Source organism: Hydractinia symbiolongicarpus, chromosome 8, assembly GCF_029227915.1.
Source record: "Hydractinia symbiolongicarpus strain clone_291-10 chromosome 8, HSymV2.1, whole genome shotgun sequence".
NCBI classification, from domain to species: domain Eukaryota; kingdom Metazoa; phylum Cnidaria; class Hydrozoa; order Anthoathecata; family Hydractiniidae; genus Hydractinia; species Hydractinia symbiolongicarpus.
In genome coordinates, this window is record NC_079882.1 from 11,433,008 (window position 1) to 11,455,733 (window position 22,726).

The following is a 22,726-nucleotide window of genomic DNA, read 5'->3' on the forward strand; positions in this document are numbered from 1 at the left end:
TTTTAGTCTTTCCAGTCCTTCCAGAATACTAGGGTTTCACTTTACAAAATAGGGCTAGTTTAAGCAATCTTAAAATATTATGCAACACCTAACTAATAGTTCTACTAGCTAGCTTATGACGGATGAGGGAAAACAACACTTTCGAAATCAGTTATAAAAGGCCGAGGGTTTACAACACTGTTCCCAGTCCCCTTACAAGCCAAGAAAGCAAGTGGACTCGATTATCATTGCTTTGACAAATGAATTTTATTTAAAAAAAGGGACTTAGATTGAATAAGCAAGTTAGTATATTTCAAATTCCAAAATAAACTATCATAGCCTTCGGTACAATTATTTGCTGCCGTGTGAATTAGAAACAAATATAGTCAGCTATATGTTATTTTTATTTGCTGCTTTATTTCTTGATAAAACCTAAAGACTAATAAATTTTATGTGGAAGTGGCAATGGAGTAACCATTCTTGTTCTGATTTGTAAACATGTACATATAATGGGAGATATTTCTGCAGGACCAAAGAATGATGATGTTGTCACAGAAAACTCTGTAGTTTCTTCTTTTGATGAAACTACAATTCGTGCAAGATGTGTTTCAGACTCTGCTGCTCTACCTAAAAAGAAAATAAATGGATCAAAGGCACATCATAATAACCCACATCCAAGAAGAAGTTTTGCTTCAACATTTGGAAAGAGATTAAGACTAATGTTTAAACCTTGGAAATGGCGCAGAAAACATAAACGAAATCATTGTCTAACAACTCCACAACGAAGTTTAAGTGGTATTCCTTTCAAATATATTATTTTATGCATTGATAGGTAGAACTATCCAGTTAAACCAATGATAGTTTTAATATGGCGTCCATAGATAGATAGATAGATGTGCATATTTTGCATGGCTAGCCTCACTAATATTGAGGGATATACCCTGTTTATTATTTCCAGGAGGGGCCATGGCTTAGATGAAGAGTCCTAGAGTATTTAAAGCTCGTTTTGAGCTACACATACCCAATTAGGGCCCACGCTCTAATAGACAACTCCTGGCAACATCCAACGGCCCACACATGGAGCCATCTCCCCAATTTTCCTCACATGGCTTGGGTTAACACGGGGCTATGGTAACATTAACCTGTCCATGTTAAACTTAATTTGCCAGGCAAAACATCCAGTGGACATTTAACTAGCCATATTTTTAATAGATTAGTTGCAAATGTTAACAAAGTTCTGCATATACCTACATCTTGACAGGCAAGAAAAGAATGACCACATAGGCCAATTTGGCTATGTAAGCTAATTTTAAGGAATACAAGATTAAAAATGCATTGGAATTGTTTTTTCACAACTATCTCCTCTTTTTAACAGCATACTTTACCAATTTTGCAATCAGTGTTTTTTTCTCGCCTAATAATAATTTTCGCAGTCTGTTGTTTATATTTTTTCATGTGCAAAACATGCCACAACAACTATGGATTAAAACACTAAGTATTTTCATAGGCTGTTTACATGGAAAATCTCATCCTAAAATGAGTAGAAGAGATGTTTTGAATTTTGGCGTGTCGTTTTAACATCGCCGTTCAGGTCATCCCCTTTATCAGAAAAATTTATGCAAACCTACTACATTTTGCATAGTCTCAACAAAAAGGAAATCACAGATCCCTTCTTTCCTTAAGGGTAAATGTCTTTTCCTGCGCCCTATAGGTTTGGTAGGTGCGTGTGCCTCATGTTTTTGTGGATGTCAAATACTCACATGTGAAATCACTCATTGTGTGTCCCAATACCTGTTGTATTAATTTTTGATCATAGGAATATATGATTTAAATTCTAATTAAAGTATCACAACTCAGTAAATATCCTTATCAGTAACACACCATATTTAATTCTTGCAACGTTCAAGATCAAACCATGTTAGGGCTCACAAAAATAAGAAAGGGCCAAGGGCATATTACAGTACAGTCTGAATGTAATCTACCGCGTACACCCTAATATCACACCTTTGCGTGGCGGACGGCAGTCGTTTGTCTTTTGTTATAATTAAATCCCTTAAAAAATGTGCTCGTGAAGAAATATCGGAGCAATTATATTTCTTGTAATAGCGAGATGTATTGTGTAAATGTATTGAACAGTTATTCCCTCAACTATTAGCGTGAAGTAATTAAATAATAAAAATCTTTCGCGAAGTTTTATAATACATTGCGCAAGAATGTATTGTTGATTTAATTACTTAAAAAAATTCCAGCGCGTTTAATCTAAGAAACATACGAGAAGCATTGTTCACAACTATTAAATGCCGCTTTTCGTTTTAAAACTTTTAAAATGTGATCTAAAAAAACATTTCTATCGCCGCTATTCGTTTTTAAACTTTTAAAATGCGATCTAAAAAAACATTTCTATCGCCGCTTTTCGTTTTTAAATTTTTAAAATGCGATTTAAAAAAACATTTCTATCGCCGCATTTCTATCGCAAAAAGCGATCTAAAAAAACATTTCTATCGCCGCTTTTCGTTTATAAACTTTTAAAATGCGATTTAAAAAACTCCGCTTAATTACCGCAATTAAAATTTCAAAAAAGTTCGCGCAAAATAGATTGCTAAAATTGATCTTGCAACCTATTGTGATTAAACAATTGATCGCGTGGGGTCATTGTTTATCAGCGAGGCAATTATTTTCTTAAAAAAAACAAAAGCTATTGTTCTGTGTATTTATTCATGCGAGTTTCGCGTCTGCGGTAGATTACATTCAGACTGTACTGTAGCATGAAATAAGGAAATACTTTTTACTAGTGTAATACACACATTCTGATGGAAATTTGGTATAATTCTGGTTTATAATTCTGGTTTATCAGTGATGAGAAGACATAAAAAGGTACTGGGTCATGAATTTATAGAATTTGATATGGCCATTAAAGATTCTAAGATTCATTTATATTTTGAACATAGCATAAAATTGACAGCACCTACTTCTATGTGCATATTGAGGAAATTTTAGGTGCATACCAGGTGCATACTTAGTAGTGTATATGTAAATTTTAAAGCTTTCTTATTTGTTTGTTGTGTATAATCTATCCATGTGGTGATCGTTTGATCTGTGATTAATTAGAAAGAAAGTTGGGCTATTTACATTATTATTGCTTCTGACAAGCCGTTTACTTCATCTGAAAGTGTCATTAATTTATTTAAAATGCACAGTATACTAATAAAATAGGAATATTTACATGTTAAATCAATATAAGGTTACAATTCACCCAAAGTTATAATCTCAAAATAGTTTTTAAAGGCATTCTTGAAATCTACCAGAAAATGCCTGTTATTATTAACATCAAGAATTATGGGAAATCGTGCTACTATTAACTTTGAAACCGTTGCAGAATTATGGGAAATTATGTGGCAATATTAGTTACACAAGTTTATTTTCGCAAAATTTAAAACCATCAAATTTTCTTAAGATCATAACAAACTTGTTTTAGCAAAAACTTTGTTATTATATTAAGAGATTGAAGTTGTGGGAATATACTACAAATTCTTACTTAACTTTTCTTGTGTTGCAAAAATGAGTTAGCTTTAAGAAACTGATTTATATTTAATAATTCAAGCCTAAATTTAATGCACTATAAATGCCAGTCTGTTGTGGCATCATCTGTTGATTTACTCATTGAGAACACTTAAAAATAGTAAAAAAACTTCAATATTTTTGCTGCTGTAAATATGGATTTAATGACAGCAATTTATAGATGAGTATTAATTTTTACCTTAATACCTTATTCCATGAAATTAACAAATTTAATGACCGTTAATTAAATGCAGTGTTAATTTAAACACTGTTAATTTCATGATTCGTTAATTATAATACTGTTAATTTGGTGACAATTTTCTAACATATAAAAGCCTAAATAATACAATTTTTAACAAATTTTTTACTATTTTCTTCTCATTGAACGGTAGCTCAATGGTGCTCTTTTTAGTCATCTTTTCAAAATAGTTTTGTATCATCTTCATACTGTGATCCAAGTGGAAAATTAACTGAAAGTTTTCTTCCAAAATTTTTAACATTGTCTTTAAAAACAGCATAAACTTTTATTTCAATTTCCAAACCGCCTTGTAATAGAGGAGACCAGTTCACTATCTAAACCCCAATCAGTATGTGAAAACCATTGAAGTTGATCTTTGCTTGTCAACTTCAAAACCAGAACTTGCGAAACTCTTAGATAAATATGTAATTATTATGATAATGAGAATCTCTTAACAAGAGATTTTCCCTAGGTGAAGTAAAGATGAATAGAATTTAGTGTTGGCCTTATAGAGCTAGAGTAAAGCATCTACAGTTAATTACATCCCTAAAAAGATAAAAAAAACTTGAAGTCAGTAGAAACTGCTTTTGGTTTATAATATTCCTGCCAAGGTCAGCATTCTGAGATTGCAGTTTCCATCCTTGTTTCACTTAATATTGTTAACAAAAGCACCATTATTTCTTCTTTTCCATACTTGATTTACCAATTACAGTGTATTACAACTTTCCTTAACGAGTAACTTGCTTTATGCATTCGCAATGAAACAAGTAGGTCAGCAGGAACTTTAAATCGTTCTTTGCTCTGGATGTGTAACACTTTGTATATTTAAATCAACATGCAGCAATTGTCTTCATAGTCGCATGTGCTGTCACCAGATGCCTGGGAACTTGGAAGTTAAAGGCGGGTAGTGCACTTTTTGTTGTGAACAGTCTTCCTCCTAATAACCTGAAAAACTCTAACTTTGACATCAAAACGTATAGATATTGTAAATGTTAACCAAAAACATTTTCACACATTTTTTTGTTGTTGTTGTTTCATTAAGTCTCCTTATTTTATTTTTATTTTCAGGGATTAATGAGACATCTTCCATTATCATTGACCAAAAAATATATTTAAGAGCATAAATTTAACTTCAATCAAAGTGGAGAAATTAGGTTTAAATTATCCTGCCATAATTTTGATTAAATGTTTTTGCCTATAGTCCTCACTGATATAAGCAAAAACAATATTTTATGTCATACCACAGTACTTCCAACGCATGCTGCTAAATTTCATAAGCCTGTGGCAAACCCTAAAAATCCTGACCTAAACAGGTTAATTAGAAATTGTTATTTTTGATATAACACTGTCCAGCTATTTAAACCACGCTGAAAAAGAGTCTGCTCATTGAGCAATATTGGCCACTCCTTAATAAGTCAGTTAAGTCTATGCCTCTTGAGCTATGTTGATACGATTGTTATAGGAGTCATTAATTATTTTATTATTACTTTTTATTTTATTTTATAATGCGATGAATTTGTTAAAAGATTGTGTGATCATGCTGGCATGAAGCGGGCAAAAGCTTACATGAAATTGTTGAAAAAATAGTTTTTTTTCTCCATACTTATACTGAAACATTGATTTAAATATTGGATATCTTGGTAAACAACTTTTCACCCTAGATTGTTATTGTAACATGCTAGAATGTTTTTATTACAAAAATGTGAAAATTATTTTGTTGTAGGTGAAAGAAATTCTCTTTGTCACTTGATATTTTTCTGATTAAATTAATTGTTTTTTTATGGCATTCCATTTCACAGTAAAAAATTATTAATCAGGGTGTTTGAATGTGTCAACAGATTTATTTCCTGCTGCTCGTAACAAGGGCTAGTAATTATTCTAACAAATTTTTAATGTGGTTTCCAATGACAACAAAACAAAAAGTGTAATATCATAATTAACTTAGACTTTTACATACCTTTATTCCCAAAATATTTAAAAACATTGCTTATCAAGTCCTGGGCCAAATTGATCAGTGAAACTCAAATGCTGAAACTTAAGACAGCAGTGTAAAAACTTTTTTCAGGAATCAATTTTTTTAAAATTAAAAGGCCCAAGACAAGCAAACAAGTGTCATTTTGGCAGAAAAGTAATGTTAATTAATTCACCTTTAAAATATCTATGCATTGATAATGTTTTAATGCACATCCCTTAACAGGTCTAAAATTACTGATGACAGGAAATGTCAAAATTTGCTGTTACTTAAATATAATTTATGCAGCATAATTAAATGTGAAATTTTTAAAATGTGAATATCTTGGAAACAATAAAACTTTTTAAAAAAAAATTAAGAAGACTTGTTAACCAACCTTTTAAGCTCTAAAATACAAGACCTCTTATGCTGGAACTTATTTATACCTCAAGTTCCCTTTAATTACATATTTCACTGAACAACATTATGAAAACCTTTTAAAAAATTACGAATTTTTTTTTTGTAAAAAATAGGATACTTGTCAATATAAATATTAAATTTTCCAAAACTATATACTTTATATGTCATTATTATTTTCAGTCTCCTGTGACACAAACTATAAACATTTTGCTTAGGTAGTAACATTTTATTTCTCTACATTTTCTTACTTGTGATTATTTGCCAAACGCACAGTGCACGTTTTTTTATATAAGACACACAAAGCTGATATTATAGGTACTTTTAACTGATAACTTGCACAATGTTAAATTATAAAACAGGTCTCTTGCTGAAAAATGTTTGTAAGAGTATAAAGCAGGGTCAGACTCTACACATTTCCATGCCTATCAATAAGAAAAGAGAAATGAGAAACTATCTTAGCCATTAATTGCTCCCAGAATTTCATAAAAAGTTTGTCTGGTTGAACAATTTCAATTCATCTTACATGGAAATTAATGTTTTTTTGCTTATTATATAAATTACAAAAAAAGATAAAATAAAATAGATACAAAAGATTTTTTAGTAAAATATGCGTTTATAAACGTCTAAATTATTGTAACCTTGGAAGATTATATACATCAAGTTAATCTTAGTCTATGAAACAGGTGTCACCTTAGAAATACCATCACCCTCAGCATTTTTTCGGTGAAGAAAATTTCTTTGTAAATAGGATTTGTGCTATGAAAAAAACTGCTTGTTTTAGAGATTTCTTTCATTAAAAAATATATATCCTCATGAAAGCTTTAAAAAAGGCTGATTCGCAAAGATAAATCCGCACTTGAAATTTAAAAAGGTTTAATTCTTGAAATACAATTTCTTTGCCCTTGGGAACATTAATCCAATTAAACTAAGCTATTCAAATTTTAAAAAATTGGTTATGTAAGTACAATGTTTTATTGTGGAAATCCACAAATAATTTCAATTGAGCCGTTTAATCAGCTAATTCACACTAAAGTATATTATTTGTATTTAATTTGGATCTCAAAATTTGAACTGGGGCTGCGACATGCACAATTTTTATAATTTTTGTATCTTTTTTTTCCAAGAGTGTACACTTTTATAGAAAAAATCAAAAACTTATCCATGCATCTTTTGTGAGATAGTAATAAAAATATATAAAGGAGATTATATAATACATATGAAATTGTAATGGATTTTTAGGCAATTTTAATTGTCTACCTACATTGTAATCTTTTTTTATTTAGGGAGTGACACAGAAGCTCAAGGTAGATCACTGGCATCCCCTATTCAAAAGCTTTCATACTCAACAAATGACTTAGCGGACATTGCACCATTAGAGGTGCAGTTTACACTGGATCTAAATGAACCACCTGGTCCAGATAAAAAACTGGTTAATGACGACAACGAAATACCACTCAAAGCTAATGGTAATGTTGTTAATGAAGTAAATGATAATACTGTGAATACTGATGAAGATATAAGTAATGACCTGAAACCTCCTAAGGTGACCATAGAAGAAGATGTGAAAGCAGATGATAAGGAAACAAATATGATATCCGATATAAATACAAAAGGTATTGTTTATCATTTATTTCCTATATATTGAAAATAAAACTTTTATATTCGTAACTGGCTCACAGTAGAAAACGTTATATCAGTACATCTCGAAAAATACAGTGAAAATTAAAGTTGTTTACAAGGAAAATTAAAAAATAAATTAAAAAATGTTACACTAGGTTAGAACATATTTTGTTTACTTCTCCCAATAATGGAAAGTAGTCAAACAGGGCGTAATCGCAAAATTTAAAATTGGAGCTACGACTTAAAAAAAGGTCTTTATATAGACATCTCATGTTGGCGTCTAAAAAGGAAAATTGGAATTTTTAAGTTCTCGGAAGCTTTTTAGAAAATACTACCTACAGCATTGATTAAAGACTAAAATTGTTTAATCAAAGCAAACCAAACATTTAAAAATATGATACAAATTCAGTTGGTTAAAAACACTTTTTTCTGTTTTAAACAATGCACTTTGAAGCCAAATAATTGTGTTAAATAACTTTGGATCAAACCAAGATCCTAAGTCCATTTTTGAACAAACTTTAATAAGTTTGTAATGCATGTCTTTTGTAGGAATGTTGTTTATATGTAGTTATTATTGCTTTTCGCATGAAATTCAAAATTTGGCACTTTTTTGTAATATATTACGTCTGGAATTGTAGTATTTATTTACTTCTAATATGATGATATAATACCTGTGCATAAAGATGCTTTGGTGGTAAGATGGTGCCTTTAGGTGTTTAAGTAGAGTGTTATTCCTGCACAAACTCCAAAAACAATGTTTTGTCTTTGTTGTTGCAGAAAATATAGCTTTTTTCTCTAATTTGGGAAATTCTGATAATTTCAATTCGAAAATTGCTATTTAGCGTTAGTGCCAGATTAACCCTGTCGAAGGGGATATCTACGTTAAGCCAAATTAAAACTGTGTCCGTGTTTAGTTTCAACATTGGGTATTTATTTTGGCAAGTAATTGTGTTTGAAAATTTAGCCTAGCCAAATGCCCAGCTTTGTTAGAACTTGACAAATGCAAAACACCCAAAAACAAACCCAAAGCACTTTGTGTGATTTTTTTTCTACACACCTCTGTAAAAGGCGTTCGTAGTAGGAAAGTAAAGAGCTATGAAATTTGTAGTTTTGCTCCACAATTAGCATATAAAAATTAGGAAATATGTGCTTTCTTTTTAAAAAAAATCCCCCAAAAAGCTGTGTTGAGCATGCTTTATAACATTAATTTTTGAAAAAGAAATGTAGACCTCAATCTGATTTAATCTGATGTGTATTGAATCCATCTACTTGTAATGAATTTATTAACACAATACTTCCAATATTTTTTACATGGATGAAAGAATAAGCAAATAATTCAAATGCAAAGTGCAAAGAATGATGCAAATATGTTTTTCAATTGCTCTGATGCATTAGTCAGCATGTTACTATAGAGACCGGAGGGTTAAAAATCACTCATTTTGTTTTTTCACTTTTTTTTGGGATAAACACATTTGTCGAACAAGTTTGTTTAACAAACAAAATAATTGATTCATTGCCTTTTATATGTGGTTAAACATTTTTACTTTAAAAGAAACTTAGATGATAAAAGCTGAATCACGATTTTGTAGGTAAATAATATCATTTAAAAGTTTGCCCAAGCAAGTGAGGCTTGTGAGGTAAAAAAGTTTATGATAAAAATGTGCACTTACATGCTATGATGACAACAATTTTTATATATTAATTATACCATTGGAGTTACACAGAAGATTTAGCAAAGAAAATTAAGTACTCAATGTCTTCGCCAATGTATCAGAATATATTGCATCTCTGGAGCACTTCTAGTGCACTCTACACTCAACAAAGAGACAAGATTCATGGTTTAATTTTTTTTCCACTAGCAATATTAATGCTTAGGCTTTTTGTTAGCCATGGTTGCCAACAATACTGGTTTATAGGGCCAAATCTTTTTAAGATGATTTAACGCTGATGCACAGACTCTCTGAATAAATAAATATCTTAAATAAAACTCTCTATTTCAAAATAAGGCAGATACTGCTATGTCAAGTGGACACTTCTTTGAGTGATACAGTATGCTATAAATAAATTAGTATGTGGTGACAATACAAGCATGTTTCGAAAAGTTTGGAAAAGTATATCATAAAAAACAAAAAAAAAAGTATATGTCTATGAACTGTCTGTTTGTAACAGATTTAACCACGCACAAAGTCTTGAAACTACAAATAACAAATGTGCTATAGTTTTATTGGCTTTGAGGTAACAGGAAAACTCCCATGAATTTTCCACAGGCTAACTCCCATAGTGTGTATATACTACGCAGTCTTTTTCAGGAATATTTGAGTAGGTGTGGATAATTTAGGCGTGTGCCAAGGCGTGCGCGTGCGATCGCACGCCTCTTCTGAAAAAGACTGACTACAGTGTAAGCCAATTAAAAGAATTTAAAATCACGCATCGGACAAAATATATTTTCGCTAACTAGCCTTTATCAGTTGTTATGCATGTATATATACATAAAAGAAATTCCCAAAAAGGTTATAGTACCTTCACAAAAATGTTACAGTATTGTGCAACACAAACCTGGTTAGTCTATATGACTTCACAAAAACAACATCTTTATCAAAGTTTGTTATATGTTTATATGTTCCAAATTCATTATTTAATGTTCTGCATTATGCATGTTTATGCTTTATGTGTTTATTCATCAGAGTTCTTTGTGTTATTTTATTTTTGTGTGCAATTTAGGTATACCTATTGATATTGGTGAAAATGAACCTTCAGCAGAAGACAGGTACATATTAAATTAAGTTATTCATGAGTTACTAACTAGTCTATATTGTAATACTCCAATACATTTGTCTGTCTATGAGCCAAAATGGCAGCTGAGAAAAACGGGGGTTATAATGGTAGTTTGCTCACAGTATTAACCCATGTCCAGCCTTCCGAACACTTCATGTCCCTTTTATAGATATTTCTACTTCTTTTTTTTTTGCCTCCTTATTTATATTTTTATATAGTTCTAGATTGGTTAAGTATTTGTTGATAGTGCAAAAACTGAAATTTAATGTTTACAAAACTTTTATTTCTACAGATAAAATCAATTTACAGTATTATTTTGCGTTAAGTTGTTTTAGCAAATATTAATTTTTTTTAACCTAGATTTTATATGCCTATACAGAGTTTTAACAACTAGCCAGGATACATTCTGCAAAAACAAACTGAAACAAAAATAATTTTTTGTTTTAATTTCTATGTTTCATAAAAACAGTGAATGTTTCACAAAAGCAGGGAACTTGGGATTCTTTCTTTTTTACTTTTATATTATTTTTTTTATGAGTCAGTTGTTGAAAATAATTATAATAAATGATAAACTATTAGCCAATACTCTCCTGTGTATTGGACAAGTGTATAAATCAAATGTTTTTGCCAGAGCAGCCGGTTTATTTTAAACATGTTCTGTCCTTGTGTTTGGCGTTAAGTCTCCGCTTGCACGTATCTAAAAAATATAACGCACAAAAAATATATAGCACAGGAGAAAATTAATAAACAGAATTTTCAATGTTTTCTTGTCACATTGATCTGAGATAAAAAACGGTTTCCACTTATATTTAAAAAAAAGTGAAAGAAGGCTTTTAAACATATTGAATTCTAAGAAAGTTATTAATAATCATTATTTGTAAATACTTCTTATTCTATTTTTGTCAAAATATGAAACATTATCATAATCATCGATAATTTGTATAGTTTAATAATATTTTATTTTTGACATTTTTAAAAAGGTTAGTGAAAAGAAAAGGAGAAGGAGAAGGAACAGCTGGTTTCTTGAATAAATTTAAACAAAATTATAATGAACAACTATTATTTTATCAATTTTATCAAATGTTTGCTAATTATTTGTTCTTTGTTTCAGCAAGTAAGAATGTTCAAACTTATGGATTTATGGGGATGAAGGACACAGGGTTTCACCATCACAAAAAAAAAATATACTTTCAGAATTTCAACTGTTTTATCTACTACTATCATAATTTTATTATTCGAGCATCACTAGCTCAATTGAAAAAAGTTTTGTTTCCAATAGAGCTAGTGATGTTCAAGGACTTTCACCCAGGAGGATGCAGAAAATGTTTCTGTTTCTTTCTGCAGCTGCGTATGTATGTAGCATATATACAAGAATATGCTAGTATCTCTTTAATGATAGCCGTATTCTGTCTGTGTGTCCGCGAAAGCTGCGTCCCGTAACGGAAACATGAAATTTTTAAAATGCGCACCAATACCAAATGCGATATATTTTTGTCCACTTTGTTGCAACAGGTTAAAGGACGGGTGATCTGTGGGTTTTCCACGGGCTAACGACTAGTCTAGTTATAAATTGTTATACGAGTAAAGTCACAGGCAATTAACGTTGTTATTATAGTTCAAAATTTTTAATTCATTGTTCGTACTTTTTAAATGAAATTGACAACAAATCATTTTTCGATATAAAACAAATAATTTTTGAATGTTCTTTGGTGGATTCCTCCAGTGTTTTAAAACGTTTTTTCAGCCTTCTTAATGAAATTAACAACAAACTTTTTTGTATTAAGAAGCACAATAATTTTTTTTAAAAAATTAGTGGATATTCTACGGGTTTAAGGTGACGGTATACCTTTATTGTATCAAAAAATCGATTATTTTTTTATTAGCCATTTATACTAAGGAAACGACGACCTTCTCAATGGTGAAACTATTTATTTATTTTTGGAAGGGGAATATTGACTTTATCCAAATGACTAACTTTTTTTTCTGATCGGTCTTTAACACCTTAATAAGAGTTAAGAGTGAATGTTTAAACACTCATCCTCTTGAGTATAACTTTAAAATAAATTATATTTCCTTTCCGAAAAGAGAAAAAAAAGACCATCTAAAATAAAAAAACATTTTCATTTCTAAAAATGTATGCCATCATGTTCTGTTTCTGCAAGTCACAGAAAAATTTTAAAAGACTTAGAAGGTTCTATTTCTATGATATTCTCAGTCACGTCTTAGCGAATAATAAAATTTAAAAGGACTTCCTTCTGAATATTCATCACCTCGGAAGTGTGAAAGTATGATTAACTATCACTGAAAAAATCGCGATTTAAAACACCATACTCAAAAGTTATACCGTATAATTATAGTATATAAATATATGCTCTATACATGATTTTGCATAACTTTTATGTTTACAGTTGCAATAACAATTTTCAGCATTAACATGGAACTTTCTTGTATTTTACTAAAAAATTGGCCCAGTCTTGTTTGAAAATATTTTTACCCAACCGATCGAGCAGAAAGAAGGTTTTTTTTAAAGATGGCTTAAGTTTCGATGTAATTTATATTAGATGAAAGTAAACATCCTTATTAACTGTAATAAAACTACCCTACACGCAAAAAACTTTTAAAAGAAATGTGATTGCTTCGTCTTCTTTTGGTAGAAAAAGAATAAAACAAAGTTTTTCAGGATCAGTGAAAGAAATTACAATTTAATGTTCTGCTCAGTACAAATCCCACTTTTTCATGCAAAGTATCGGTAAAAATTTCTTGTTGTTATTTTCTGTAGTGTGCATTCTGTGGATAATCCAGATACAGATGAAATGGCTCCACCGCCACCTGTGCCACCTCGTGGAGCCAGTATGTCATACCAAGGTAAGACTTAAATGTCATTATTTGATAGAATGTGACTACTATTAACTAAAATTGATTTTATTTGGTATTTTCAGCAAAATATAAAAATTCTGTACTTAGGCTAAACTTAAAGTTGGCATACTATTATGTTCTCTTGTAATTGCATAACCTTTAATGCATAAGCTGTGTTTTTTTTAGGAGATAAAACTCTGCCCAATACATCTGAAGATGAGCAGCAGCCTCATAACTACAACAATGAAAGTGACGTATCATCTATCCAAGAAAGTAGTGATGAAGAAGAATCTGACAACCATATTGTGACAGGTGTGACAGTATTTATTTTTTTTTTATAGAAATTTATTATTTTTATTTTTCAGATATTTGTATTGTAATTGAAATAAACTGTTATATCAAAATCAAAATACCCCTAAGATGTTTTTGTGGTTTCCCTTTTAAATTTCGGCCTGTATACGTGTATGCTTTAAGGATGATTTTCACTTAAATTAACTTCTTCATTTCTACTTGTTTTTTGAAAAGTATACTTTAGTAAAACAAAACAAAAAATGTATTGTTTTTTTGCTAGTCCAAAAAACACATACACTGAAATACTATTTTAAATGAAATAAAAGTTAAATAAAAATAATTTTTAGTGAAGTCAAAGTTTTTCTTTAAAAAAACAAACACAAATGCACAGTGACAACTTATGATTTATTTTACTCAAATATTTTGCAAATAAAATGTAAATCACGTTTTAAAAAATAAAGCATTAAATAGTTGTAATAATGATAAGAATGATCTTGTAATAATTTTAAAACTAAACCGTGTCTTAATATATATTACTGTTTTAGCGGCGGTGTTAAAAGCAAAAGAAAAATTTTTACAGCATCTTAAAGCTCCATTTAAACGTTATGTTAAAACTGGCAAAACATTGAGCCGACCTTTGCAACCCAAGCGCAATTCTCTGCATGGATCGAATGTGACCATGCCACTTGAGATCGATGGTGTGGTGTTAAAACCAGTCCTAAAAACTCGTTCTAAATATGACATTAAAAATAATAATGATAATAATAATGATATTAAAAGCTATAATGTAAACGTGAATGATGACAGTGAAAATGAAGAACATGACGATAACGATCCTAATTTCATAATGGTAGATAGTTTTAGTGACAGTGATGAATATGAAGACTCTGGTATGTTTGTTTACATTTAACGTTGCTTAACCCGCGTCAAGATAATTCATATTTTTTAAAACTTGACAGATATGTCAATGCGGTATACTGGAATGTGCAACTAGGTGCTGAGGCTTGCAGGAACTAATTGCTAATCAGGATAATCATAGAAGTAGGAAGTTTAAAAATATTTAAGTTAATACCAAAATACCAGGATGTAATGTGTTTATGCTCATTATATTAATGTTTGCTTTAAAGTCTGGCAAAACCAAAAAAAAAAACACAAACAAGTTTGATATGAAAAATGACCTAATGGTTTTATTGGTGTTGTTTTGCAATGTGATAATGAACTGATGTCTTTACAACACACACAAAGCAAATCTTCATAAAAAATTCATTAAGCAATTTTTTTTTCTATGTACATCGAGGTGAAAGCTTTATCATGTTATCACAATTAAAACTACAGGAAGCTGTTTTTTGCTCAAAAATATTAATTTAAAAATGGAAGTTGTTTAAAGGAGTTGTGAAATAAACTTCAAGACAAATGTCTTGACAATAGAAATTTTTATATTAATGCAATAAATGGAATGTGTACAAAATAACATGTTTTGTGGTTGAGACTTGATGAGGAATAAGAATATTTTTTAATGTTAGTTAAATCAAAGTAAAAATGTTTGAAAGTTTTTATAACTTTATCGCTTTCGTAGGTATATTGTTTTGGTAATTATTGATGATAAAAGTGTAAAAATTTGTTCCTAACCAGCTAAATAGTTAAAAAGAGAAAAAAATTAAATTAGGCGTTTTATAAACTGTACAGATTTCTTTTGCCAGACCAGTGTTTATCAATATTTGCTTGGTTTAGGTCTTGCTTCAAAGGTGAAAAGATCTGACAGTTTAGCTGCGAAATTAAAAACTCGCCCATCAAGGACAGAGTTAGAAGGAAAGAATATTATTCCGAGTAAGTTCAAATTTTGTGAAGTTTTAATGTTCCTGGTTTGTAGCTAATGTTTGCCATATAAAGTTTCAGAAACAAAACAAAAAAAATGGTTTTCCGTCTCTTGTCATCCTGTGTTGTATAAAAACCAGATTTCCTTTCATTTTATCATACTCTGAAAATTGTTATATTATGATAGCTCCGTAACTTTTAAGACGTTAAGCTATAATTATTAAGCTGAAACTATTGTGAACCAATTGTGTTTATTTTTTTCAATCGTATTGCTGCGCACTGCAAGGTGCGTTTTTTTAACTTATTTACACGTCTGTTGTGGAGACGAGTTGTCAACTCGTTAATTAACTAGCTACTTTTTAATCAAAGTTTTCAATGCATGCGATGCTTTAAAGGGCGAAAGAAACGTTCAAAACATTGTTATAACAATTTCAATGGATGCGTGTTTAATGTATGCGTGTTTCTTATTTCTTATCCCTAAACAAATAATTTGCATAAATTTATATTCCAGTTCTGCCGGTTTCTCCGCATGTCCTATTATCTCGTTTCTAAAAAGCATTATGCTCTCTTAGGAAGCATTTATCCAACTGCAACTGGCGAAATCTCGTTTTCTCTTTTATGTTTTACTGTTGTTGTTTTTATTTAATTTTTTAATTGATTATAATTTTTTTCAGAATCTGCAGATGAAATAAACGCGGTACGCAGCACGATAGGAACTAGTCTCGTCAGGTACTTTGCCACGTTTAGATAGGAGCGTATTCTTTTTAACCTGAACAGCTTATTAGAAGTTAACATAATTTTTTTTTATATTATAGACGGTTAAGTCAACGCCCTTCTAAAGAAGAGTTGGAACAGAGAAATATATTACACGGTAGGTTGTTGATGATGTATTAAGCATTTTTGTTAATGGTAATTCATCTAGATAATTTAATTATGTACGAATAATAATTTAGCGTTTCAATGAGTCAGGTTGTAATTTATAAATCTATCGTCAGTATAGGTAATTTTGCGGCGTTGGTTTTAAACCCTTCAGACCTCATTAAAAATTTGGAATCTTGTTAGGTAACCAGCTCAGGTACTTTAAGAAGCCTTGTTTCCTTTATTAGCGAATTTAAACGGTATCTGATGTTAATTCAGAAGTATGTGGTTACATTGCCTGAGAAAGTTTTTTATCTAAAATTGCAGAAGAAATTTGATGAAATTTCGCCATTTTCCACTATGATTTTTTAAGATTTATGAGTAAACAAAAAGTAAGGACAAAGTGAAAAGGTTAAATTACTTCAAATGATTTTAACATTACGTTTATTAGCCTGGTGAAATGTTAATTAGGATGGTACTGTTCAAGACAGTGTCCATAAAAATACTCTTTTCTATCGAAACGTTTAATTTTAGTAAAATTAAATGTATAGAAAAAGTTCTGACTGCTAAAGATTACCAAATTTGTTACGAAGTAGATAATTTTTGCAGTTGGTCATATGTGGTTGAGTAACTTCGCATTTTACTTTTGCATGTTACGAAAATTATTAAAAATCGTATTGATTTTCCTTTTAAAATTGATGACTATTAAGGTATTGTTAAATAAATGATGTGTGACAGTCCTGCTGAAGTGTCGTTTGTCACAATCTGCATGACTTTCTCTTCTCTCTTTCAACAGTCGTTTATCTAGCTGGTGAATAGTAAACCACTTCGTTGCCATGACATCTCATTAAAGATACATTTTTGTATTTCGTATAGAAACTTTTTTTAAATTTTTATGAAGCACACTACTCTTTTATTCATTTTAATTTTTTTTTTTGCGAAAGAAGATCATGGATTACGAAAAATAATCGAAAGAGTTTTTTAAAACATCTATTGTATTGCATTTCGTTGGAATACTTATTACGTTCGTTCTCTTGTTTGTGTCTATTTGGCGAGGGAATTTTTCTGAACGTCTGCAGCTAGTGTTCGTATTATTGAGGTTTAGACAAGCTTTTTCTGTTCTTGTTGTTGAAGTCATCTAGTATAAATGTTGAACAACATCGCATCCAGTTGACTATCTAGCCGGGTAATGAGTTTGTCACCGTACAATTATGGCACGTTGCGGTTCTACAACACTTTTGCTATCAAATCGTGTTATGACATGTTCAACTATGTGTTCTACCCAGGTAAAAAACTTTCTTATTTACGACCTCCTCTCATTTTAATTTACCACAATGGTGGGCCCACGCACTTGTAAAGATATTTCATTCAAAATTTTGAATTTGGCAAATTTGCCAAAAGCTAAGATAAGTCTTTTATCTAACCATGAAAAAAAAAACGATTTAAGTAATACATGTAATTGGTGGTATAGGAAGATTTCATGACACCGTGTTACTTTTGCACTGAAGTTAACTTATGAAAAGAGTTTTAAAAAAACGGATATTCTGTTAAAGAATCTTTTTCTCCTCTTTGCCGTCTTTCAGGATTAGCATGTCGTTTTGATGCCAACAAAACAAGTAATTTTTATTGTTGCTAATTGACAATTATAGGTCAGAGTAATAAAATTTATTATCTACCGTGGAAATGATGTCACAGACATACATAGATTGTATCATGCTTTTTATATTGGCTGTTATAAGATTGGAATTTTTATGCGTGCGAGCATGAAGGAAGTTCTTGACAATCGAACAACTCGTGCTTCTTTCACTCTGGCAGGACCTTGAAATCTTTGAAATCTCACTGGCGTTGAAAACCATGAATTTCAGAATATTTCTTGTAGATACATTAATTTGCAGTAACGTGCTTTTAGCAACCTTTTCTTTGTAAAAATTATTTGTATAAGAATGACCAAGGCTCAATTTTTTAAATCTTTTAAGAACATAATTAGAATAATTCTGGGGCTTGATCGCTCTTTATATGTGTTAAATTTAAATAATCTGAAGTATTCATTTTTACCACATTTGTCTCGAGAAATTGACAGCGTAGAAGCAACAATATTGTTGTTTTTATTAATTGTTGGCCGTATTCTCTGATTTGTTAAACCGTGTGTAACTGTCAACGCTTCTTTTCACAGTTTTAATTAAAGTATTAGTCGATTTTTTCAACAATTATAAGAATCGCCGAAAGAATTAATTTTGGCTCAAATGTCATTTTTTAAAGAAATATAAGGCTTAAACAAAAAAAGTATTCTTCTTATAAAAAGCATGAAGGTAGAATCTTTTTATGCAAAAACAGAGTGTGAATGCTTTAAAAATTAGCAAAAGTTTTTGGAAAAGCTTTAAAGTGCTAAAAAATTAGCGGCCTAATTTCGATTGCAGTGAACTTTGAAACTCGTTGCTACTAAATCTTTTTCATGACAACTTTCCATGCAACAACTTGAAAATATGTTTTTTTATATAACACTGACGCTAAGTGTGGATGAATTATTTCCTATCCGTGTGGATGACCGCAATGTTTGAAAATATCCTCATTACTTCCTTTTTTTGAGATCATCACAGCTTATGAAACATTATGGGTGAGCAAATTATAAATTTTATTTGCGCCCAATATTCATTCAAAATGATTTCCTTTGTAGCTGGGATTTCCATCGTGGAATTTACCTTTGTAAATTAAAAAAAGATTAATTTTATGATAAATAACTATAATTGTTGTCTTTCAATATCTTTTTGTTGTTGTTGTTTGATAAAATTCAACATATACTTAATTAAATGACAATGAATAGAATGGTAATAATGCGAAATGTGCTAACTTCCTCACACTCCAGTAGAACTCATTCTCATTCCGATAAAACGTTTACATTTGTGGCCTGATAATTTTTTTGATAGCCGAATCCATGGCCTAAGCACTTACCTAGGAATTTTTTTTTAAAAGAAGTAATATCTGATACACCTACGTGGACAAGTAAATGAAACTTGAAACACAGATCGAAATAAGGACGTGTTCTTGCTAAAATAAGTAGCGAAACATGCTCATGTTTTCGCCGATTTTTGTAGCGAAACACAGACGTGTAATCGCCGAATTATGTAGCGAAACATGGACATCTTTTGACTAAAGTAGCGCAACATAAACGTGTTTTTGCCGAATTATGTAGCGAAACATAGACGTGTTTAAGCGACACAAACATCTAGTCTGCGATTCTATTTAGCTCAAACAGACGAAGAAGCACACCAGAAATTCGTGGAAACCAGAAAGCAGCTATCCAGAAAAGTAAGTTGTATTAACAAATTAACAATTTGTTAGAGTTTGCATTGATTTTTCTTTTTTGCGTGGGTTTACACTCTTCCAACAGATTTTTTAATTGTGAACATAGGTTTCTATTGTATTTTTGTCTCCATTGTGAATAAAAAATTCAAGCAAAAATAATTGTGCAATGGATATGTTGAAAATATAATGATATGTGTTATGTTCTCGGAAAAGTTGGGTTTTCTATCGAAACTAAAACGTTTTCTTTTTCGTATTTGTGAAATGCTGATGCCATTTGTTTTATGTTTATTCTTCCTCTTTTGTTATGCTTATCAAAGCATAACGCATGCTTTTAATTAAAGCAGAGTTAATTATGTAAACGTCGCAAGTACGTAACATAAATTAACATAAATCCCCCCACGCCAATTGTGGTTGGATTATTCTTTTAATATGCTTACATAAATATGTTAATTATACTCACGTCAATCGCATATTAAATATTTTTTTATCAATGGTCATTAAATACGAGTAAAGGTTTTTAGCAAGTAGTTTTGTCATTTAATAAAAAGCAAGTGATTGAAGCAGTAACAAGTTAAAAATCGGACGAATATATTTAAAAGCAATCACGAATCACTCGATATTTTCGTTACATCGGCCCTTTGAAAAATTTTTAAGGAGAGTTGTTGCTATCCCATGCATGTCCATCATGGATGATGTTTGTCCACTCGCGTTGTATGTTATGCAGAAGTATTCGATATTAGATAATAAACTTTGGTATGTTTACGAAACGAGTTGTGGTGTTGCGAAAAACATACAAAACAAACTAGAGAGCATTCATCTGCTCGACTTCTTTATCTTAACTTTTTATATGCTGACTGACTTTATATACGGGTATTCGCAGAAAAGCCTGGATAGCGATGGAAGCTTGTTTGAAAAGCAAAAACTAGATGTAAATAATAATGTGACAAGTGTAGATACATATAAATATTGTAAAGAAAAGAAACATAGAAAGAGAACATTATTGTATAAAGTTTTATATTATTCCAAGGTAAGCGGTTGGAAGAAATTGGATATATTTACATGCCCGACTTTAAAGGTTTCTCCATTGCAGTGTTGCTTCAAAGTAGGAAGTGATAATTTGGAGTGAAATGTTATTTTTTTATTATTATTTTTTTTGTTTTTGTCAATTTTAGTTAAGTCGTCGACCGACAGTAAAAGAATTACGCAAAAAGAAAATCATAGGCTTTAATGAATATGTAGAAGTATTTGAAGTACAGGAGTACGATCGCAGGTAAGAAAATGTTTTACTGATCCGCAGGGATTATGTTATTATTATTTTTATTATGCTTGGAGAATTCCATTGTTGGACGCAATAATCATAACCTTCTGTGTGTTTTTTCCATTCAGGGCTGACAAACCATGGACCAGACTAACTCCAAAAGACAAAGCCTCTATACGTAAAGAATTAAATGAATTTAAAGAATTCGAGATGGAGGTACACGAAGACAGTAAAGTTTATACAAGGTAAGCGCACGTCTTGTTTTGTTTTCGTGCAGTAAATGTTCTGGTGGGATTTAATTGAATCTCGTTTGAAAGGAATGTTAATTAATCCTTTTATTGTTTACGTGTTTAAACTGCGGAGGAGAGTCTAACATATTTAGTGAAGGAGAGCCAGAATGTCATTGAAGATATCGTGTTTCAGTTGTTAAAGTAGATTTTTAACCGCGTGTATTAGAAAAAAAAACATTTCCTAGAATATATCGTCACAAACTCTAATTGGTAATAATATTTGTGAATTTCTTTTTTTAGGTTTCATCGGCCGTAGCAGCTATTAGTGATAGGCACCATTTCAATTTCTACACATTGTCATTAGCTTGCCAATTATTTCTTGTATATTGTATCACGTGACACGTAGTTGCTATATTTTCATTTCCAACAAAATCGTTGTGAGAAATGGCAACCAACGAGTCATTCGTTATCTAGATGTAAACATCAGTAGAGTCGTCCTTCTTGGTGAAATTTTTATTTAGCTGTAAGTAGCTATTAACCCGCATAAAATCATCTTGACTAACTTTTCTACTGACTTTTCCTTTTTGAGCTAGATTTTTTTTCTCCCTAATTATTTAAGTTACCTGAATACCATTAATCAATTGTACAGCATTTTTATTGTAAAATTATAATCGGATTTTCTGTTATGCGCATGATGAAGTAGTACGAATTATTTCAAAGGAGTTAGCTACCACGATAATTCGTCGTGTACGTGTCGTATCGTGTAATTATCGATTGAAATGAGTCGTTATATATTATGATGCTCATTGTTTTACTAGCTTTTATGTATTTATTTTGTATGCTGGTTAAAAAGCTTTTTACTGATTTGTAATAAAATATACCGTTGATATCGACAGTTCTTGTTTTTCTCACTTCATTTCTAATTTCCCTGGGGATTGATCTAGCATCATCAGCGAACATCATTGGGAATATTAGGAAGTTTAGATTTTTTGGTTGTAACTGTTTTCATAAATTATTTATAGTTACTTTTTTTGAGAAAGATCGTCAATTGTATTAAAAAATATTTTACTCTTGATGAACCATGATTTTATACTAAAAAAATGTTATTTTTTTGATGACATACCTTGGCATTATTGCATTGCGTTTAAAAAAATCAACCTGTACACTAGAGTACCGAATAGTCGCCCTTTGCAACCACCCCTCCTCTTCCTCCACTTCTTCCCCTAAAACTATATGACAAGTCTACAAAAACCAAGTTGTCCCCCACACCACGCTTATTCGGTAATCTAGGGTATATGTATGTTATTGACGGCTTAATTAGTAACTGCTGAATTGTCACCCAAAAATATCTTCAATATTCCTAACATTTAATAAGTAAGTAATGGGAATTTTTAACATCCTTGGGGATTCCATCCTAATGGCTGGCTCTTCTTCCCCTCTGACTGTAACTATGTTACATTGTCGGTGGAGATACGTATAGCATTGTTCTAGCTTGTTTGCCTGCCACACAAGCCGGTTTTCGGTTAGTAGATCGCACCAAATGTGCTGACACAACTGCATTTAAAGTATGCCGG

At 30.8% G+C, this 22,726-nt stretch overlaps 1 protein-coding gene across 2 annotated transcripts; it reads left to right on the forward strand.

Moving 5' to 3' along the window:
• The first annotated feature begins 298 nt into the window (after positions 1–298).
• LOC130654210 (phosphatase and actin regulator 4-like) lies at positions 299–22,047 on the forward strand. 2 transcript variants are annotated; one of them, XM_057456753.1, is made up of 13 exons: positions 299–774; positions 7,430–7,759; positions 10,488–10,533; positions 13,321–13,406; positions 13,584–13,709; positions 14,234–14,578; positions 15,420–15,515; positions 16,178–16,232; positions 16,319–16,374; positions 19,606–19,667; positions 20,837–20,934; positions 21,051–21,167; positions 21,453–22,047. In XM_057456753.1, exons 1-13 carry the CDS (start codon positions 489–491, stop codon positions 21,466–21,468), a joined length of 1,719 nt encoding a protein of 572 aa, XP_057312736.1. In that variant the 5' UTR covers positions 299–488; the 3' UTR covers positions 21,469–22,047. The 2 variants fall into 2 exon arrangements, with proteins under 2 accessions (XP_057312736.1, XP_057312737.1); XM_057456754.1 differs by lacking the exon at positions 14,234–14,578 and having other exon boundaries at positions 302–774.
• The last annotated feature ends 679 nt before the right edge of the window (positions 22,048–22,726 follow it).

What these genes read in the sequence shown, in the direction of transcription:
- LOC130654210 (XM_057456753.1), top strand. Translation starts at nt 489, where the DNA reads ATGGGAGATATTTCTGCAGGACCAAAGAATGATGATGTTGTCACAGAA. An exon ending in TCCACAACGAAGTTTAAGTG is followed by an intron (nt 775 to 7,429) that starts GTATTCCTTTCA and finishes TTTTTTATTTAG; the next exon opens with GGAGTGACACAGAAGCTCAA. An exon ending in ATAGGAACTAGTCTCGTCAG is followed by an intron (nt 16,233 to 16,318) that starts GTACTTTGCCAC and finishes TTTATATTATAG; the next exon opens with ACGGTTAAGTCAACGCCCTT.